Source organism: Felis catus, chromosome D2 (assembly GCF_018350175.1).
Source record: "Felis catus isolate Fca126 chromosome D2, F.catus_Fca126_mat1.0, whole genome shotgun sequence".
Taxonomy (NCBI): domain Eukaryota; kingdom Metazoa; phylum Chordata; class Mammalia; order Carnivora; family Felidae; genus Felis; species Felis catus.
The window spans coordinates 87,476,515-87,495,259 of NC_058378.1; the positions used below are offsets into that span (position 1 = coordinate 87,476,515).

At 64.0% G+C, this 18,745-nt stretch overlaps 2 protein-coding genes across 4 annotated transcripts; both read right to left on the bottom strand.

Annotated features, from left to right (window-relative positions):
* Window positions 1–1,907: 1,907 nt before the first annotated feature.
* On the bottom strand, window positions 1,908–7,186 carry LOC102901922 (sperm flagellar protein 1-like). Its single transcript, XM_019814040.2, has 7 exons — window positions 7,044–7,186; window positions 6,387–6,578; window positions 5,281–5,396; window positions 4,866–4,932; window positions 4,429–4,519; window positions 4,239–4,341; window positions 1,908–2,280 (listed from the first exon to the last, which is right to left on the bottom strand). Exons 1-7 carry the CDS (start codon window positions 7,183–7,185, stop codon window positions 2,185–2,187), a joined length of 807 nt encoding a protein of 268 aa, XP_019669599.2. The 5' UTR covers window position 7,186; the 3' UTR covers window positions 1,908–2,184.
* Window positions 7,187–7,353: 167 nt separating this feature from the next.
* On the bottom strand, window positions 7,354–18,718 carry ADAM8 (ADAM metallopeptidase domain 8). 3 transcript variants are annotated; one of them, XM_011287631.4, is made up of 25 exons: window positions 18,481–18,717; window positions 17,235–17,338; window positions 16,274–16,350; window positions 16,111–16,189; window positions 15,945–16,021; window positions 15,415–15,598; window positions 15,003–15,065; window positions 14,842–14,910; window positions 14,511–14,680; window positions 14,303–14,384; window positions 13,755–13,903; window positions 13,495–13,672; window positions 13,204–13,293; window positions 12,869–13,058; window positions 12,711–12,792; window positions 12,288–12,450; window positions 11,761–11,838; window positions 11,111–11,195; window positions 10,671–10,805; window positions 10,433–10,544; window positions 9,869–10,028; window positions 9,365–9,430; window positions 9,144–9,194; window positions 8,316–8,396; window positions 7,354–7,911 (listed from the first exon to the last, which is right to left on the bottom strand). In XM_011287631.4, exons 1-25 carry the CDS (start codon window positions 18,521–18,523, stop codon window positions 7,861–7,863), a joined length of 2,619 nt encoding a protein of 872 aa, XP_011285933.2. In that variant the 5' UTR covers window positions 18,524–18,717; the 3' UTR covers window positions 7,354–7,860. The 3 variants fall into 3 exon arrangements, with proteins under 3 accessions (XP_011285933.2, XP_011285935.2, XP_011285934.2); XM_011287632.4 differs by lacking the exon at window positions 7,354–7,911 and adding an exon at window positions 7,918–8,111 and having other exon boundaries at window positions 18,481–18,718; XM_011287633.4 differs by lacking the exon at window positions 10,671–10,805 and having other exon boundaries at window positions 18,481–18,713.
* Between the last annotated feature and the right edge of the window lie 27 nt (window positions 18,719–18,745).

The window sequence follows — 18,745 nt, forward strand, 5'->3', positions numbered from 1 at the left end:
TGCTGTCCGGGGTGTACGTGGTGGGGGAAGGGTGTCCCTCCAGGAGCTGGGCTAAGCCAGAGGGTGGCCTTGGGGCCTTGCACAGGCCCTCCAGAGATCTGGCCCGATGTGCCCCTGGGAACCCGGACCCTCACCTCAGGTGGTTCAGCCTGCGCTGGTGGCACAAGGCTGAGCTGTTCCTTCAGCCAGGGTGGGGCCCTCACCCCCCACCCAGAGGTCTCCCTGCCTTGTGCCCCCCTGGCCCCTGGTCAGCCCCCTGCCTCTCCCCTCAGCCGTGGGGCTGACCCTCTCGAGGCCAGAGGTCCAGCCCATAAGCCCACCTGCAGGCCAGCAAGCTGGGCCCGTGTTTGGGGTCCTCATCTGCAAGCGGTCCCCACCTCCAGGCACCAGATGCTCAGGGCCCACTCCCAGGTCCCTGCGGGGGACAGGTTCCCGTCAGGGCAAAACCGTCACCTCCAGCCACGCTCCCCTGGCTCCGATCTCTGTCTCGAGCCCTTGGGGCCACCTCTACCGGTGAGCATGTGGGTGTGACCAGGCACACACACAGCCCTGCTTCATCAAAGGACCAGCCTCATAAGTGAGCACGTGTCCACACACGTCTGGGCCCTGGAGCACATCGGCAGTCCCCCCGCTGTCCCCCCGAAGCAGCAGAGTGCAGAAGCACCCCCCCCACACACACATCCTGGCTCCCGCAGGGGCCCGGGCAGGAGCAGGCCTGGGGTCTAAAGCCACCTGGGCCTGTCCTGACTCAGGCTCCAGGCCCTGGGAGCCCCCATCTCTGGGCAGATTTTCTGGCTCCTGCCGGACACCAGGAACAAGCAAGTGACATCTGTAGCCCAGATGCCCACAAGTGGTGGGGTCTGGACCCTTGAGCAGAAGCCCCCCCGCCCCCAACTGAGCTGTGAACGCCCCCACACTGAGGTCTAGAAGCCCTACTACTTGAGGCCTGGACCCCCCCAAACCCTCGTTCTCCAGGGGCAGGCTGCACAGGAGACCTCCGAGACCGCCACTCCCAGGCCCTTCTGGCAGCGGAGGGCTCTTCCAGAACGTCTCCCCTCCTGGATGTATGCCCCCCAACCCCTCACTGCCCCAGCCCACCTTGGGGCCCTGGTTGCTGGCCAAGTCCACTTGACCCAGGAGTCTCCACGTGCCTCCTGGCTGGGGAGCAAATCCTTGGCCTCAGTTGTGCTTCTAGGCAGTTTAGCCCCAGTTCTCTGACAGTAGCCTCGGACCCACCCTCTGAGCCTGAAGCCCTGACCCGTGCGTGCTTCAGTGGCTTCAGAGGCCGAGAGACACGCTGTCTGACTCACGGAGGCATGGGCTGTCTGACTCAGGGCTCTGCTGACTCTCAAACCCTGGAGGTGGTTTGTGGCTTTGACGCAGCTTCCTGAGTCCCCAAAGGGGCTTGGGACCCAGAAGCTGGCGGGACAATGCAATCCCCTGCCTGTCCCCTCCAGCGTACTGCCCCAAAGTCCCCGACCCAGGGACAGGGCCCCATGTGGAGGAAGCGGGTCTATCCCATGGGGAGAAGGCCACAGCGATGCTAGGTCAAGTTCCAGCTCCACCCTGACCCCCAAACTCTCCCAAGCAAAGTGCAGAAACCGGTCGGTCCATCTGGGGGTCTCTGCAAGGCACCCCGACCCAGTGCCTGCACAGCGGCTCGGATGGCCCTTCCCGACACTCACGTGCTCCCTTCGTGGAGAAAAAGGACTGAACCCAGGGACACGTTTCCCAGTGTGCTGTTTCCACAGGATCCAGAATCTTCCATGAGACTTGGGTTTGGCTGACACAGGATGTTGCTGGCTGGCCCAGCCACCCCCCTCCCCTGCCATTACACCAACGCAACACCCTACAGACCGGAACTTTCTGTGCTCACAGACACAATGAGGACAGGACACCTCAGGGGCTCAAGGGAACGAGACCAGGTCTTCATATCCAAACAGGTCTCTGGGGTGGGCTGGAACCCCCGGCCTCCACTGCGTGGACGTCCACACGCCGAGGCCCCCTGAAGCACTCTGTACGTGGGTGTCCCCGCCCTGCGCCTGCTGGACAGCGCACAGCCACAAGCAGAAGGACCCCTGGTCTGGGGGAGTTCTGTGTGGGCTCAAGTTCAAGGTCTAGTGGACTTGGGAGGGGTGGCCCCTCGAGCCTCTCGGAGGAGCCTTTCTCCGCTGCCACTCTTGGTCACTGGGGCTCGCCCCCGGCTCTCGTCAGCTCTCCAATCCGCTGGTCCTTCAGCTTTACCAGGTGCTCCAGCCTGACCACCTTCATCTGCAAAATCTTCAGGAAAGCACACGTCTCCGAAAGCAGCACGCTGGGTGCCAGAGCCGGGTGGCCGAGCGTTCGGGGGGCTCCCAGCAGTAGCAACAGCGTGAGGGAGGGCGGGACGTGAGAAGAAGGGGGGTGGTTACAGGAGGGGCTGGTTTTCCCGCCTCACCCTTTCTGGAGCACTCCTGGCTCCCGGCCGGCCAGAGCTGGCAAGGCCTCTTGGAGCCCCCCAGCCTGTCCCCTCTGCAAACGGAAAGCCTTGTCTGGTCCCCTGGCAGGTTTTCAGGGCATGCTTGCGGAATTAATGTTGACCGAATGTATGCACTGCATCTGGGGAGCGTGTGCAACGCTTATTTCTACAAGTTAACAGCCAGGGGCGCCTGAGGGGCTCCGCCGGCTGAGCTCTGCCTTCAGCTCAGGTCATGATCTCACGGTTCATAAGTTCGAGCCCCACGTGGGGCTCGCTGCTGTCAGCGCAGAGCCCGCTTTGGATCCTGTGTCCTGCCCCCCTCTCCTTGTGCACACGCTCTCTCTCATAAATAAATAAATAAATAAATAAATAAATAAATAAATAAATAAATAAATGTTAAGAGCCTAAGGGTGACTGGCTGGCTCACTCAGAAGAACAGGTGACTCTTGATCTCAGGTTCATGAGTTCGAGCCCCACACTGGGTGCAGTGTTACTTAAATAAATAAAACTTAAAAAATAAATAAGTTGAAAAAACAAGAAATAGCCAAGAAAACGTTCTCGGGCGCGTGTTTGTGCAGAAGGAAGCACCAGGCTCCACACCCCCTCCCCAGGCTGTCCTGCCTGGGGTGCCCTCCCGAGCCACATCACAGACCTTCCCTGCTGGAAGCACAGACCCTGTCCGAGCAGCCCAGAAAAAGGAAATAGCTGGACGTGAAAAACCGTGTCTGCCCCCAAACTCCAAAGTGAGGTCAACGGCGTGACAGCCCATGCCCCAGCTAAGGACAGATGGCTCCAGCCGGTCAAGGCGGGCAGCTGGCGTCTCAGCCGACGAGTCCCTTCCCTGCTCGCTGGACAGTGTGGGCCGGCACGCCGCGGCACGCCATCATCCCCTGCAGCTGGCCACGGTGGCCCCACGCCGACACCGGGCCACACGCTGACTAGCCCAGTCCACTGTGACGGACGTCCTGCTCCAGCTGACACGGGGGGCTCCTGCCGGCCCCACAGCTGCTGCTCCCAGGACCCCCCGCACCCCCCACCCCGAGTCTACTCTCTCTCACGGGGACAGCGTCCAACCGTGCCGAGTGCAGCCACCTTCCCTCCAGGCGCCCTACAGCGCGGCAGTCAGGATCCACCTTGCCACCCATTGCCATGGGTGTGGGCACGAGGGTGACCTCACCGCGGCAGCAGCTTCATTTCTGCTTATCACTTCCCTCTCTGCTGCCCTTTGGCAAACTCAAACCGCACGATGATATCACCTTCCTGCTTCCTCAAGAAAACAGCTCATCAACATTTGGGCATCCGCTAGGGAACTGCGCTGTCTTCACAACTCTTGACAGCCCCTTTCACGCTGAGACCCGACTGGGGTGGCCTGCACACCTCCCACCAGGCCTGCACTGACTTAGCCCTACTACCTGACTCAGTGCCCCCAGACCCTGGGCCTGCGATCCAGCACTTCTGGGTGGTGGCGCCTGTGACTGTCCACAAAGCCCCTGTGGGCTCTGAGGGCTGGTGACCGGCAGGGCTGGGTGGCAAGTCATAGGGGGCTGGAGGTCCACCATACTCCTCTGCGCTTCTGGGTATGTTTGGAACGTTCCATAATTAAGCTGTTTTCTAGACAATAAAACTAAATGCACGTTCTCCCAGCACTGCCAAACTTCATACTGAGTCCAAGTTTCAAGAAGGCGGGGGTGGGGGGCAGCACCTCCCTATAACGCTTACAACCAGTCCCTCCCCTTCCTGGGGGGTATCTGGGCATCGCGGGGCACCCAGGTCCCTGTACCTTGACCATCTCCTGCAGGAGGGCCAGTGCCTGCTCCTTCTCCTCCAGTAGTTGCTGCACTCTGGAGTCCAGGTGCCCCCAGGGTCCACCAGCTGGGTCCCAACTAGAAGGCAAACACCCAGCCTTTAACCCACAGGCTGGGGGTGGGGTAAAGGTGGAACAGCAGACAGGTCAAGAGACAGGGGCCTACCCCGTGCACACACAGCGGCCTGTTTTCTCTGGAGTCCTCAGACTCTGTGGGGTCTTTGCGCCACTGGAGGGCGCCGTGGGGCCCGGCAAGCCTAAGGGGTAAGCAGATGTTTATCTGGGGTCCGCCCCCCTTCCCCCAGAAGATCCTGCCCCATGGCAGCACGTGGGGTGGGGGCAGGGCACTGAGCCCCAGAGGGCACCATGCAGGCACGGTCTGGCCTAGTTCAGCCAGATGCAGCCTGGATGTCCCTGAACGGCACGGCACCTGCGTGGGGTGTAGACAGGGCTGCGGGCCCCCCTTGGGAAGCTGCAGCCTGGGGGGCGTTGGGAGCAAGGATGCCCCTGCCCTCCCGGAGTGTGAACTCATCTCTGACGCAGCCCTTCGTGGAAGGCTCTGATGGGCCTCAGTTCTCCAAATCTGGGGATGTGGAATACTACCAGTGTGCGGAGAGGCGGTGAGCTCTGCCCGTGGTCTGTCAGCAATCCCGCCAGAGGGTCCTGGGCCCTGCAAACATTTTAAAGGTCATATGGTAAGGGCAGGCCGAGGAGAGGCTGACCTTGTTCAGACTGGGGGTCGGGGGTGGCAAACAGGAGTGGAGAGAGCCCGGGCTGGGCTGGCCTGGGCGGGAGAGATTCTGCACAGGGAGTTATCATGGCCCTAGTGGGTGAGGCTGGAAGAGGCCTGAGGGCTCCAGAGGGTTGCAGGTATCTGCGGTCTGCAGGCCAGGGCCGTGGGGACCAGGGCCTTCATCACCACCTGGTTCCTGATTTTACTATCATGACAGATAACTGGGTCACATCCCAGCACGACAAACAGCAGGGTCGGAGACCATACAAAGGTACCAACACGTACGGCCGGGTCAAGCAGGTACTGGTGGGTAGCACCATCCGTCACTTTTTCTCTCACTGCACACAAGATGGGCTCAATGGCTCCCGGCGTGTTGGCCACCACCTTTCGGATATCCGTCTCTGAGACCCACAAACGCAGCTTGTGAAAGACTTTCCTGCGAAGGAAGTGGGGCCACAGCCCTCAGGGTTGCACCTGTAGGGCCAGGCGGGGGATCTGGCTTTCCTTGGAGGGGAGAGGCTGGGACCGGAGCCCCTTCTTGCCCTGCACCCAGAGGAGTCCAGCAGCCATCTTGTCCCCAGCTGTCCCCTCTGGGACCAGAGCAGTCAGGCCAGGTGTGTCCCAGCCTGGGCCTCGCAGCAGGGCTGGCCTTCTGGGCTGAGTGCCCCCGGGCCCCGTGAGGAGGTCCTGCTGGTTCCCCTCCAAGGTGCTCGGAATTGGGACTTGACACACACTGCTAGGGCCACCGACCTCTTGTGTCCCTGGAGTTGAGCAGCGGCCTCTCCCTGCCTCCCCATCCCAGCAGAATGTGCCCAGGTCTCAGCCCTGTGCTCCCTCTAGCCCTCCAGGCTCTGAGCCAGGTCTGAGCCAGGTCATGGCCTTGGCCTCCAGAGTCCCTCCAGAGTCTCCGGGGAAGCCTGAGCTCCCCTCCCCGTCCAGCCTCAGGGGCTAAAGGACTCTGCAGCCTGCTCCCCATTGCACCCCTAGGTCACCCACACCTCACTCTGCTCTCATTTTCTCAGGGTCCTGGTCCTTCATATCACTCGTTACAACTGATGCTGGTTACACCTCCTTATTTATCTGTCTCCCCACTGTACTGCCAGCCCCATGGAGACAGGGGCCCATTCACTTCAGTGTCTCCAGTGCCTGGAGCAGAGCCAGCCGTCCACCCGCAATTTCTGCGGAGTCAGGAAGTGAGAGGTGTGGTCAGCACGAGCCTGACTGACGCCCTGCTGAGTGGCTGACTGGTGCCGGCCAAGTCCTCTTGGCCGGAAGCCCCTGGGAGTCTGTGCTGATGGGGAGACCCCAGGGGACAGGGGGACACACACGGACAGGGAAACAGCCAGAGAGCTTGTCCCAGAGCCCAGGAGGGTAGGGGAGAGGCCGCCCACCCAGGCCAGCCTTGAGGGCAGGGTCCTCGCAGAGCAGGGCGGGGGCTCCGACGGGACAGGCAGGGAGGCGGGAAGCCTGCCTGTTGAGGATGCTCCAGTTGCTGAGTTTCTGGTCAGTGTTGCAGGTGGGGACATAGTTATGCAGGTCCACAAGGTGGGGGCGGAAGTGCTTCACAATCTCTGCCAGCATCACTGGAGGGGGCAGGGGGTGCAAGGTGGGCTGGCCTGAAGAGCTTAGCGCCCCTCCTTTCCTTACACATCCGTCTCCCATGGCAGGAGAACCGGGGAGGGCCCTCGACCTGGGGGAGCGGTCACAGGGGCCTCCGGAGCAGGGTGTGGGTGCCCCAGGGGGGCGGGCTAGGAGCCGGCCTGAGGTCGGAGGAGCTGCTGGAGGGAACCCTGAGGCTGCCCCCATCCTCCCCCAGGAATGCTGAAAGGCGAGGGGACCTCCCCCCAAAAGGCGGCCCGTCTCGGCCACATTCATCCTCCTCCAGGGGCCGGCAGTGCAGCCGTCCTGCCCCTCCCTTCCACGGCGCCCGTCACGCCCCCCGCTCTGGTGTCTTCCTTCCTTTCGGGGAGCCTGCTGACGGCCGGCCAGGCACCCCCAAGCCCCCTGCCCGCACCCCCGGCTGTCCCCGGCTTCTCCCCGGCTCTCACCGCCGTCGCTGAAGTCCCGGGCCAGGTGGCGCTTGGGACGGCTGAGCGGGAGCCCGTCCAGCCAGGCGCAGAGGCCGCGGAGGGCGCCGGGCGGCAGCGGCGGTGGCGAGGCCCGCGGGGTCTGCCCGGCTGCGCCCAGCATGGCTGCGGGACCGGCTGTTGGGGCGGTTGCCGGGAGACGGCGCCCAGGAGGGGTCTGGGGCCGGAAGGGGAGGGCCGTGGGGTCGCCAGCCACGCCCCCCGGCCGGTACCCTGGGGGCGGCGGACTTCCGGCTGAAGTCTGGGTGGGAGAAAAGGTAGAATTTTGGCGTTTTCCGTTTCCAGTGTTCATTTTATTTTAACAAGCACAGGGCCCTTACGTGTTATCAGTTGAATTCCACGTTATTGAGCACACACTCTTTCATCGATTTAATAAGAATCTCACGTCATTGAGAACTTGATCAATAACTGTCATAAAATACACACTTTTCATTGCGGTTTCGGTTGCAAGCGCGCCAGGGGCCTCCAGAGCAGCGGCGGGGGCCGCAGGTGCCTCTCGGGGTCCCGGCCCTGCCAACTCCGTTAGCACTTCTCACAGCGGACCCGGCCCCTCCGAGGGCGAGGGCGGAGGGCAGGGAGCCCGGAGGTGGGGGTGGGGGGAGCGCGAGGATCCGGGCAGGGGGCACGGCGGGTGGGGTGGGGGTGGGGGTGGAGAGCGAGTCCGGCCCAGTTAGCAGTTCTCACAGCGACCCGGCCCCTGGGACAGAGAGCGGGGCAGGCCCGGTCCCTTCAACATGAAGGACATCTGCCCCGCTGCGGCCGGGGCCTGGCACCCGAGTCACCTTCTCTGCACCGGTGGCTTCAGAGCAGCCTTGGGACCGACTACGCTCTGGGAGGAGGAAAAAGAACCGATGCCGAAATCCACCAGCTTCGCCAGGAGCACAAATTAATCTCACTTCCTTTCACATTTAAGATGCAGGTCTCGGCTCATGCAACATGCAGTGGCTCCCGTGCAGTGACAGCAGTGAGGGCCGCAAGCCATAAGACCGACAGCTGACGTCTTGTAGCCGTTAGACTTTCTCACTTGTACTAACAGGAAGAAAAGGCAGACTCGCAGCCAGTAGGAGTGGTGGTCAGGGAAAAGCCCTCTGACCGAGTATAAAGTGGATGTCGTATCTACGGCCCCTAACTTTTCCTTTCCTCGGACAGGGACAGTGTCGGGACAGTGTCAGGGCAGTGCGGTGGGGGAGATGCTCACCCTGCTACCCAGAGCCCTGGGTGTGAGAGGCTCACCTGTGGCGGCGGTCCAGGATGGGCTCCTCCAGCCCCAGGCTTGACCGGTGGCATCGGGGGTGGGAAGATCGGCTTGACAACCTGGAGGGCACAGCAGACGGTGGACACCATCTGACAGCCCCTTGGTGCAAAGCTCCCCAGGTCTGCCCTGCTCCTGTGCACCTTGCAGAGTGCCCCCAACCCGTGGCTGCCACCGTGGGCAGCATGAAGCCCAAACGTGGCAGAACCCCATTCCTGGGCCCATCACCACCTCCCCCTCTCCCTCGACATCCCTGCCCCCACCCCTCCCAGCCCAGTGTTTCCCAAGAAAAGCTCTTAAATTGCCAGAAAGTGGGTCTTGGGAAGTTCAAAAGCCAGGAATTCACTAAAACTTGCATCTGTGTGCTGGTCAGGTTCAGGAGGAGGCCTGGGGAGGTAGGGGTGGGCACTGGTCACCCATCCCCAGGGGAGACCCTGGGTGTGCCGTTCCCAATCACCACTCCTTGGCCAGAAACCTTTCTGTCCCAACTGCCCCCGTTTTCCTGTCAAAGTCCCTCCTGAGGCTATTTTTGCAGCTTTACTCTAAGTCTAAAGTTAGTTTAAAAAGTTACAAAGAGAAAGAATCTCCATTAAGCAAACGCCACAGTAATGGTTGCTGCTGGCAGGCCCACGGACAGACACAGACACGGGGGTCACAGTGGAAGGAGTAATCGACTATGTATCTCAGAGCATCTCCAGACGTCAGCTCCAAAGGGACGCCAAGGGCTTTACGCAGAGAAACCGCAGACACTGGCCATGGAGCCCCTGCCACCAGCGAGGGGCACAGGTGTAGCTGGGGGAGGCTCTCACCTGCTTGGGCTTCAGTTCAGGGAGGGGCTTGGCAGGCGGAGCAGGTCTGAGCTGGTGGGAAGGAGGGGCAGCGATCAGACTAGGCCTGAGCTCGGCCCACCTAGGCCCCAGGTCTAGCACTCGTGCTGTCCCTCCGGGCTGGGCCATCAGCCCTCCTGAGATCCCCGCCCACCAGATCCAGTCCCCAGATGGCCTGGCTGCTGGGGCCCACCGCTGCTCACCTGGTCTGGGGGCGGCCAGGTATACACAGGAACTGTGGGGGGGGGTTTGGACGTGGCGGCTGGAGGCTGTAGGGAACGGACAGGTAGCCTGGGTCTCACAGGAGGGCTGCCTGCCTCCAGCTGCGCTCCCAGCGCAGGACCCAAGGTTCCCACCCCTCCCAGAGCAAGAGTAAAGTGTGCGTGGAGGGCTCTCCCTCACCCCGCTGCCCAGCAAGGCCTGAGCCCGGCTGTGCCTCCCATGCTCCCTTTCCTCAGCCTTGTAGGGGGCTCGGAGGGGGTGGACAGCAACAGAGGGGATCTGGGCCTTAACACCTTCTGACTGACCGTGCAGAGGCCAAGAGTCTCAGGTTCAAGTTCAAGCTCCAGTTCTGTCACTGGCTCACATAGGTTCTCAGACTGCAGGCCCTAAAGCCTGCCTCTGCTCTGCGGGCCAGCTCTAAGCCCCGTTGTGAGGGATGGGGCGGCCTCCAAAGCCCATCGGGGACAGCGGGATGCAGTGCTTACAGCAGGGGGCGGCTGCTTGGGGGTCGCCCTGGGGACCGCGGGTCTGGCGGGCTGGCTGGGGTGGTGGGGGGGGCCCGGAGCCCCACCCTTGGCTGGCACACCACGCCCCTCGTGGAACAGGGGGTTGGAGAGCCCAATGGCGGTCTTGGGTGCTGCAGTCCTGGGGAGAAAGCAAGACTGGTCACTGTGTCCTGGCCTCAGGGTCTGACCCAGGGACCCAGGGGCTCCTAGCGTGTCCTGCACCCAGCAAAATGGGGTGAGGTCCCACGGCAGCTCGGACCCTGGCTGGTACGGGCCGGCTTCTGCAAGCCCACGTCATCCCACGTGTTCTGGTGCCAGCAGGGGTTGAGGGGTTGTGTGGGGGGACAGAGGGGCAGACCATCCACCTGTCACCAAAGGTCATCACCTGTTCCCCCCACCTAGTGAGAGGCAGAGGCCCCAAAGCCCTCTCCGGGAAGGGCTATGTTTCTTCTTCCTCAAACAGCAGCGGGCATTTCCCAACTGTGAGCAGAAGGTCTCCCTGCACATGACAACGTGTGTGTTGCAACCCCAGAGCAGGCTCACCCCCAAGGGTTGCGGCCCGAGGCCTTTCGGTAGATGACTGCACCTGCCAGGAGGGCCAGAGCCACCAGGAGCACCGCAGGCACCAGCACGACCATCAGGAGGCTCCTGGACCCTGGAGGGGTGCACAAGGCCAGAGGGTAGTGAGGGCTGGGAGGGCCAGTGAACCCAGAACCCTGGGACCCTCCCTAGAGCCCAGGGCCTGTCTGAGGACCCTCAGCCCAGAGACCCAGTACATTACAACAGCACTCCAGGCTCTCAGATGATGAGTTGGAGGGCTTAGTGGTGGCTGGCCCCGGGCCCACAGTGACATGAGCCAGGTCTGGCCAGGCCCTGGAGGGGGTGGTGCTGTGGCCGGCTACACGCACAGTGGTTGCTGCAGAGGAAGACACGGTGGCAGTGGGGGCCCACAGACTCAGAAGGGGGCTGAGGACCCAGCAAAGGGGCGAGCGCTTCCTGTCACTGCTCCTGTGCCCTCCCTCTAGGATGGGCCTCTCGTCTGTCTCATTGGGGCCCAGGTGGCCACACAGGCCCAGACCTGTGGGGCCAGAAAGCGCGGGGTTGAATCTAACAATGCCTGGAGGGACCTGTGGGCACATGGTGTCCTTGTCAGCCCTGCCCATGTGGCCTGGACCCCGTCAGGCTGTACAGGCATGCGGGCCCCAAGGCGGCCGGGCGTACCTGTGTGCACGGAGGGCAGCAGCTCTGTGCAGTGGGGTGGTGCCCAGCCCGGGTGGCACTGGCACTCCTCCTTGTGGTTGCACACCTGGGGGTGAGTGGGGGTCAGGGCCAGGCCTCAGGCCCAGGAGGGGCTCTGCTGCGGCTCCCACTGATGGAGGACAGGCCGAGCTCACCCACAAGCTGCCACCACCAAGGCCGAGGGAACATGCTGACAACAGAGGAGGGCCCTGCTTCCCAGCACCGCATGCGCGGGAGGCGCAGGCCGGGCAGCTTCTTGTGGGCCGTTCTCGGGGCCCACCCCCAGGCCTCCCTGAGACGGGAGCCCCCAAGGGGGGCGCTCCAGCCCCCTGTTTCAAGCTCTGGGTCCCAGCATCACCACACAGGTTACTGAGAACTGACCACAGTAGCCACATTTCACAGCGGGTCATTTCAACCACAAGCAGCCCACAGCTTCCCCAGCACGACTGCTCTGGGCCTCAGTGCTCACGTGGGACGCCCAGATCCCCACCAGCTCAGTCCCTCAGCTGCGGGCACCGCCACCCGGGTGCTGGCCCCGTCCCCCTGTTCACCTGGGCTCATCTTGAGCACCGCCTACCAGTCTCCTTCAGCCCCAAAAGGCAGGTGGCGGGATGTCCCGTGGACTCACGTACCCCATGGTTGTTGCACTGGGCGGAGCAGTTTCTGGATCTGTAAACTTGCAGGTGCTCGCAGCGTCCTTTCCAGCAAATCTGGAGGGCAGGGAGTGTCTCCTCGGGCAGCCATTCTAGGGCTGCTTCAAGCCCCTGTACCCCAACTTCTAACGTCGGCTGAAGCTGCCCCACAGCCTGCCCGGTGAGCTTTGGGGGAGATTGGCTGTGGTCCCGGCATCCAGGCTTGGTGTATGTGCCCTCTGCCAGCTGGCCGGCCAGCCCACCAGGGCCGGAGGACTGGCCCCACACTTCTAGGGGTGCGGTGGGTGCCTTGGGGGGACTTGCCCAAGAGAAAGGTGAACAAACCACATGAACAAAAGACAGAGTCCCTGTGCACAGTCCTTGGATCACAAGTTTAGGACCTGTGGGTCCAGCAGCCTGACTGCCATGTGGGACACGTCCGGGCTCACAGCCCTCAAAACCCCTAAAAGCTGCAGCCAGCTGATGTGCCCTCCAGCAAACGGGGTCGGGGGGCTCTGGGCGCTCACCCTCTCCTCGCCACACTTGGTGCCTTCGGGCACTGGCTCGTAGCCAACACCTTCCTCCAGGACGAGGGCCTGGCAAGCAGCCGAGGAGGAGGTGAGGGTGCAGGAGCTCTGCTCTGGGGGTTTCTGTCCCCCCTCACAGTACAGGACGCCACACCTGTTGACCCTGTGCAAGAGGAACATGCCATGCTCTGCTGGGTCTCCTGTCTGGTGCGTGCTGACCCCACCCCCCCTTAGGAGGACCGGGGGAGCTGCGGGAAACGAGGTCCAGAACCCTTGGACAGGCTGTGGGGTCCACTGATGGGTACTCCACCAAAAGGCAGGCTGGGCCCCCTGGAGAACGCCCTGACTCGGTCCCCGGGCAGCCCTGCTTACAGGGACATCCCGTGGTCCCGGACCCAGGGCAGTCAGGCTACAACCGCTCACCTGCTGGAGCCAAGGGGGATCCTACCCCTACAGTCGGGCGAGATGCTGTAGGTGTAGCATGTTTCCACGGCAGCCCGTGAGCCTGTGGGGGCAGGAGGAGGTCAGTCCTCCCGCTCAGGACCCGCGGCCGCCCGTGGGCCTGGGGGCCCCTGCCTCACCTGGCCCCCACAGGTCCTGGCACCTCTGGGCCAGCGTGGGGCAGGCTCCGTTGTAGCAGTAGCCCCCCGGGCAGGGTGTGCCGTTCTCCTGGAAGGCGTCCTCTGGGCACCCCGGCTGCTGGCCGTCACAGTGCTCCTCAAGGTCACATGCGTCCTTTGGGTGACGGCACAGCTCACCGGCGGGTGTCACCTGCCCGGAAGAGCAGAGCTCACCTGGGGAACACAGGCCCGCAAACAGACCCGTGCCTCCCGCGCTGGCAGGCACGTACCCGGGGCCCTTCCCACCCTCTGACCTGCGGGCACAGCCGGGCTGGGGCGGGAGGTGTCGCACTCACCCTGCACTCCCGGCAGCAGGCGCCCTGTGCGCACTCGGCCCCGTGGGCCAGCCGGCAGGTGGTGGCGTTACAGCAGGGGTTCCGACAGTCCTGGAGGGCAGGGCCGGACACAGCAAAGGTCAGAGTGGGCTCCAGGTGGACCCCAGGACCCCCTCCCCAGCAGCCCCTGAGGGTGGTGACGAGCGTCGGCGAACAAGAGCGTTTTCTGCCGTGTGGCTGTGGCGCGCGGGGCACCTGGTGGGTCAGGCGTGGACGCCCCCGCTTGCAGGACGGAGACGGGGGCCTGTGTACCTGGGGTGGGCCGCAGTCACACTGCTCCCCACGTTCCACGAACCAGTTCCCACACACGGGGTCGCCCACCAGCCGGCCAGGGTCTGGGGCGTTGTCCAGGCAGCCCGTCCGGGGCTTCTCCACGAACAGCTCCAGGTCGGCACGGCTGCACTGGCTGAACATTCTGGGGAACTTGACGCTGGGGGAGGGGGGTGACTCTGTCAGGGGGTGCGGGGGGGGGCACCGGGACACCCCGCTCCGCAGGCAGACCTGGGCCTCACCCGATGCTGGCCGCCATGACGCAGCCGCCACCTTCCCGCGGCACGGGACAGTAGCAGCCTTGAATGTTCTCATCATGGGCCATGCCCAGGTTGTGGCCCATCTCGTGGGCCATGGTGGACGCCACACCGATGGGGTTCTGGTGGTGGTCCTACGGGGAGAGGCTGTGCTGGCTGGTGCTGCCTGCACCACCTTGACCCCTGCCCGCGCCCCACCCCCACTGCCCCAGGTAAGGCTGGGTGCTGGGCGCGGCCTCCTGCCAACCAGGCTTCTTAAAGCTTCAACCCATCCTCCAGGGGAGGTGGCCATCCAGGTGTTCCAGCCCATGTGGATGGCTCGGGGACGAGCATGTGGACCTAGGTCCTCGGGGCTCCCCTTCATGCACTCTGCTCCAGCTCTGAACCGGGCTCCCCACCCAGAAGCCAGCAAGCCTAGGCCAGATCCCCTGCACACCTAGGTCCTCGGGGCTCCCCTTCATGCACTCTGCTCCAGCTCTGAACCGGGCTCCCCACCCAGAAGCCAGCAAGCCTAGGCCAGATCCCCTGCACACCTGGTTCACAGCCCCTGAGCCCCGGGAGCACATGGACGACACCTTGGCCAGTCCCACGGTGGTCCCGGTGAAGTCGACCCCGCTGGAAACAAGAGGCGTGCGTGGACATGGATGCCCTGAAAGCTGCCTCCCTCCCGCGTGCCCCTCGTTCTCACACAGCCCTCTCTGGCTGCAAGGGCCCAGCTCTCTGCGTCCACTGCCCACATACGTGATCAGCTGCGCGTTGTCGTGCTGGTAACGCCCCGCCAGTTTCTGCGCCCGCCAGGTGAGGAAGTTCTCCAGTGTGGTGTTGGCGTGGGAGCTCACGTGAATCCCGTCCCCGTGGTTCCAGATCTCCAGGCCCACCAGGACCACACGGACATTGAGCTCCTGATAAAGCTTCGGGCAGAGAACCCCTTGGTCAAGCTCAGGGACGGCAAGGGCCAAAGACACAGAGGCCACTCCCTGCTCACCTAGCCCAGCAGCCCACCACCTGCTGGCCGTGCCCCCCCATCTCTACAACCAGGGTTTCTACCGAGCTGGGAGGGAGCGGCCCCCACCTTGTCCACATGGTTCACCACCTCCAGCACCCGCCTGCGTACAGCCTCTCTGCTCCCCAACAGCTGGAACTGAAGGACGGCAGACCGTCAGGTGCACGCAGCCCCCTGGCCTGCCCCAGCCCCTGCCCCGGCCCCCGCCCCCGCGCCCCACCCCGCACTACCTCTGTACTGTCCGTGACCACGTACAGCTCCACGTAGCGGGTTTCCCGGGGCAGCAGCCAGTTCTGCGGGCACAAGAAGCTGGTCAGCCGCCCCAGCCACCGCCCTGCTGACCTAGGCCCAGTCTTCACATACCGACCCTGTCCCAGGGACCTGGAGCTGGCACCAGCCCCCTGCTCACTCCTGGGGGAACCGTCCAGGAGGCTCCAGTGCAGACCAGAGCTATCTCTGCAGCTGCTGGTGGAGCCAGGTCCAGGCCCACTGGCCATGGGGACTGCTCGGAGACACCCTGACTACGGGGATGGTGGACAGAACCCTCACTCAGCTTCAGCTGACTACACTGCAGTCTAGGGGACACACAGCCCCAGCAGACAGGAGATGATGAAGCTGGGGGGGGGGGTGGCGCCCGCTCACCCGGGGCCTGAAGGCTGCTGAGATCCGAGGCCCCAAGGCCTTCTCCAAGCTGGAATCGCTGACCCCGCAGGTCCCGGCCTTCTGCTGCAGGTGCTCTGCCTGGTACAGCGCATGTCGCCCCTCTTCACTGGCCCCATCCAGGGGCTCAATCAGGTGGACAGTCGAGCCAGCCCGGAAAAAGCCCCTGAGGGCGGAAGGAAGCCAGCAGGTTCCAAATTAGCACATTTCCCCCACCCCATGCCCATCTGGGGAGGACAAACCCTTGCAGGACAGAAGGCCTCCTTCTGGTGCCCGAGGACACAGGCCCCCCAGGGAAGTGGTACACTGGGGACAGCACCCACAGCCCTAGGAGAGCTGCGTAGCTTAGGGGACCTGTGACTTCTAACAGGACAGACACCCGTGTGCAGAAAGGCTGCCATGTGAAGCCCCGCTTTCCTTGGCCTCGGTTTACCTCCCTGGAGCATGTGGGGGAGGGCTGAGGCACTGATGTGCTGACACCCCCCCCCCCCGGGTGTGCAATGCCCACCCACCTGAGGCCGGCACAGGTGCTGAGGCTGGCGGCAGAATGCTCGTGCCCCTCCACGTGGCCCTGGTAGAAGCAGTGATCCTGCAGGAGATGGGAGGGTAAGTGGTGCACAGCCCTGTGCTCCCTCTGCCCACCACCGTCCTTGGGGGGCGCCGCCCAGGGGCCTGTACCTGCCTCTGTGGCTGCTCCGCCACTTGGGAGCCGTTGGCCATGCTGTAGGTCTCCGTGTAGCCGGAGCCCACCAGCTCCCTGGAAAAGAGCCACCAGGTGCTGGGGGCATGGGTGGGACGGGCGTGGTCGTGCTGAGACCCTGCAGGCCCGGCCTCCACTTACCTGTTCTTCCGCAAGTGCAGGGTGAAGTTGTGCCCTTGGGCCCCAAGGACATAGCTCACACTCTCCGGGTACCGGTCCTGAGGCAGGGGAGAGGGAGGGGTCCAGGGTGAGGGGAGCACCCCACCTCAAACCTGGGGGCAGTGGAGCTCGGCTGGGTGGGGATGCTGCCCAAGTCCGGAGTACTCTGAAACCTGAAAGACCCTCAGAGGAGGCCTCGGGGTCATTCAGAGTCAAGCCGGTATTACGAGGTTGGGGCTCTAGATCTCATTTTCCCCATCGGTCCACACAAGGGTAATGACTGGGATCCCCTTCCCCAGGAAGCAGGGGGAGGGGAGACAGAGACACAGCCCCACCAGACTGCCCTTAGAACCACTGCAGCAGAGGAGGTGGGGGCAGGGCCCATGAGGGGGCACCCCAGGGGAGAGCCCCGGCCCGCTGACCTCGCTGACCTTGGAACCGCCCCCAGGGTGTACCGCCCCCAGGGTGGGATGAGGGCCCAGGGTGGGGGAAGGCTTTTCCCGGATACTGAGGTCAGGAGAGGGCGGTCTCCACACTCACAGGCACACCCACGTGGATTTTAAGAATGCCCCCAGGCAGCCTTGGGGAACCCCAGGCCAGCCCCAGATGCCTCACAAAGGTGCGTCACCATAAACACGCCTCTGGTGAGCCATCCTCTCTAGCCTAGGAGGGATTTGAGGATCCAGCCCTTGAGTGAAACTGGGGCGTGGCCAGGGCCAGCAGGGTTCCTGAAAGGCACCCCCACCCACTAGAGGGCAGGGCGAGGCAGGAAGTAGGAAGGTGAGGCCTGGGGGTGGAGGCAGTCCAGGTGGCCTAGGAGGGCTGTGAGCCCTCTCAGAAGCCCACCTGGCCCTCAGCCCCACAGGCTGCCTCTTCATAACTGGCTGGGCCCACTGGGAACTACAGGAGGGACCCCAGGCCAGCTTCCCTGGCTGAGACTTACCGAGTGGGAGGGCAGGGCTCGGCGAGCACGGGGTCGTGGCAGACGTTGGGGCCACACCACCTCGTACTGTTCCACATGGGGCAGGGGGACACTGGGGGCGGCCACTGTGGGAGAGAAGGGGGTCAGCAGGCCTGTGGTGGGTCTGTATCTCTGTCTCTGGGGGAGTCCTCTAACAGCACAGGGACCAGAGATTTGGAGACCCAGTTCTGCTGCCCAAGGCCCAGGTGTCAGGTTCTGGGTTCAGAGGCCACAGGACCCTGCCCTGGCTGCCGAGACAGCTCCTCCCTCAGAGCCCAGGGCTGACCTAGACGTCCCCTCCCCTCCCTTGGGTCCAAGGGCGCACAAGGGCCCTCCTTGCCATCTCAATGTCTCCCATAATTGCGCCTAACTGGGGAGCCCACCGGCCTGCCTGGCAGGCCATTCACCCAGCCCAGATCTAGAAGCTCCCAGGTATCCGACAACAAACAGCCCAGGGAGTGGGGGTGAGGCCCAGAATTGGAGCACCAGCACACCCTTTTCTGGGTCTCTCTCAAAGTGTTAGGCCAAGTGTTTCCATAACCGTTATCTCGCAAACCTCCTGAAGAAAGGGGCCCTGTCTGCCAGAGAAGTGACCCCCTCCAGCCTGGGGCTGGGACAGCACCGCACCCCAGCCCAGAAAGCTCCCAGGAGCAGCGGTGAGGGCTGGGGCCAGTAGCACACTTGGCTTCTCCCCACACCAGAGGTGGGTCCCCTGTGGGGGGGCGGGGTAGACTACCACCTATACCCGCCCCAGGCCATTGCTTCTCGGTCCTCCCTTCCTTGCCACGCTGGGGAGTCCAGGTGGGAGTGGGCACTCACCCCAAGGCCCCGGGGTGGGTAGGGAGCCATGGGGTTCTCCACCTTGCCCTGAATCCTTGGCGGGACCAGCGCTGGCGGGACCAGCGCTGGCGGGACCAGCGCTGGCGGGACCAGCGCTGGCGGGACCAGCGCTGGCGGGACCAGCGCTGGCGGGACCAGCGCTGGCGGGACCAGCGCTGGCGGGACCAGCGCTGGCGGGACCAGCGCTGGCGGGACCAGCGCTGGCGACACGCCCTAAGCTACTTCTCCCAGGTTCCCTTTTGAAGTTTCCGCCTGTAACCTGAGGGCTCTGAGCTGAGGGCTCCCTTCCAAGCGCCCAACCGCTGGGTCTGTTCCAGAGCTCGGCGGGGTGCAGACGGCCAGGGGACAGCCCCTCGCCCTGGGGACAGCCCCTCGCCCTGGCACTCACCTTGCAGCCACAGAGCGAACAGCGGGAGTCCGAGGCGGCGCATGGGGGACGCACACAGGCGTCCGGGGCGGGAACAGGGAGCGTACAGGGGGTTGGGGGTCCGGGGTCCAGGGTCCAGGTCCAGGACACAGCGCGAACTGGGGGAGGCCCCGCGCTCGAAACTCGGTCTGGCCGCCGCGCTCTGCGCTGGAAGGGACCTCCCCCGCCCCGGAGCCCAGCCCCCGGCCCGCAGCCTATCGGCCCCTCTGACGGCCGGAGGGGCGGG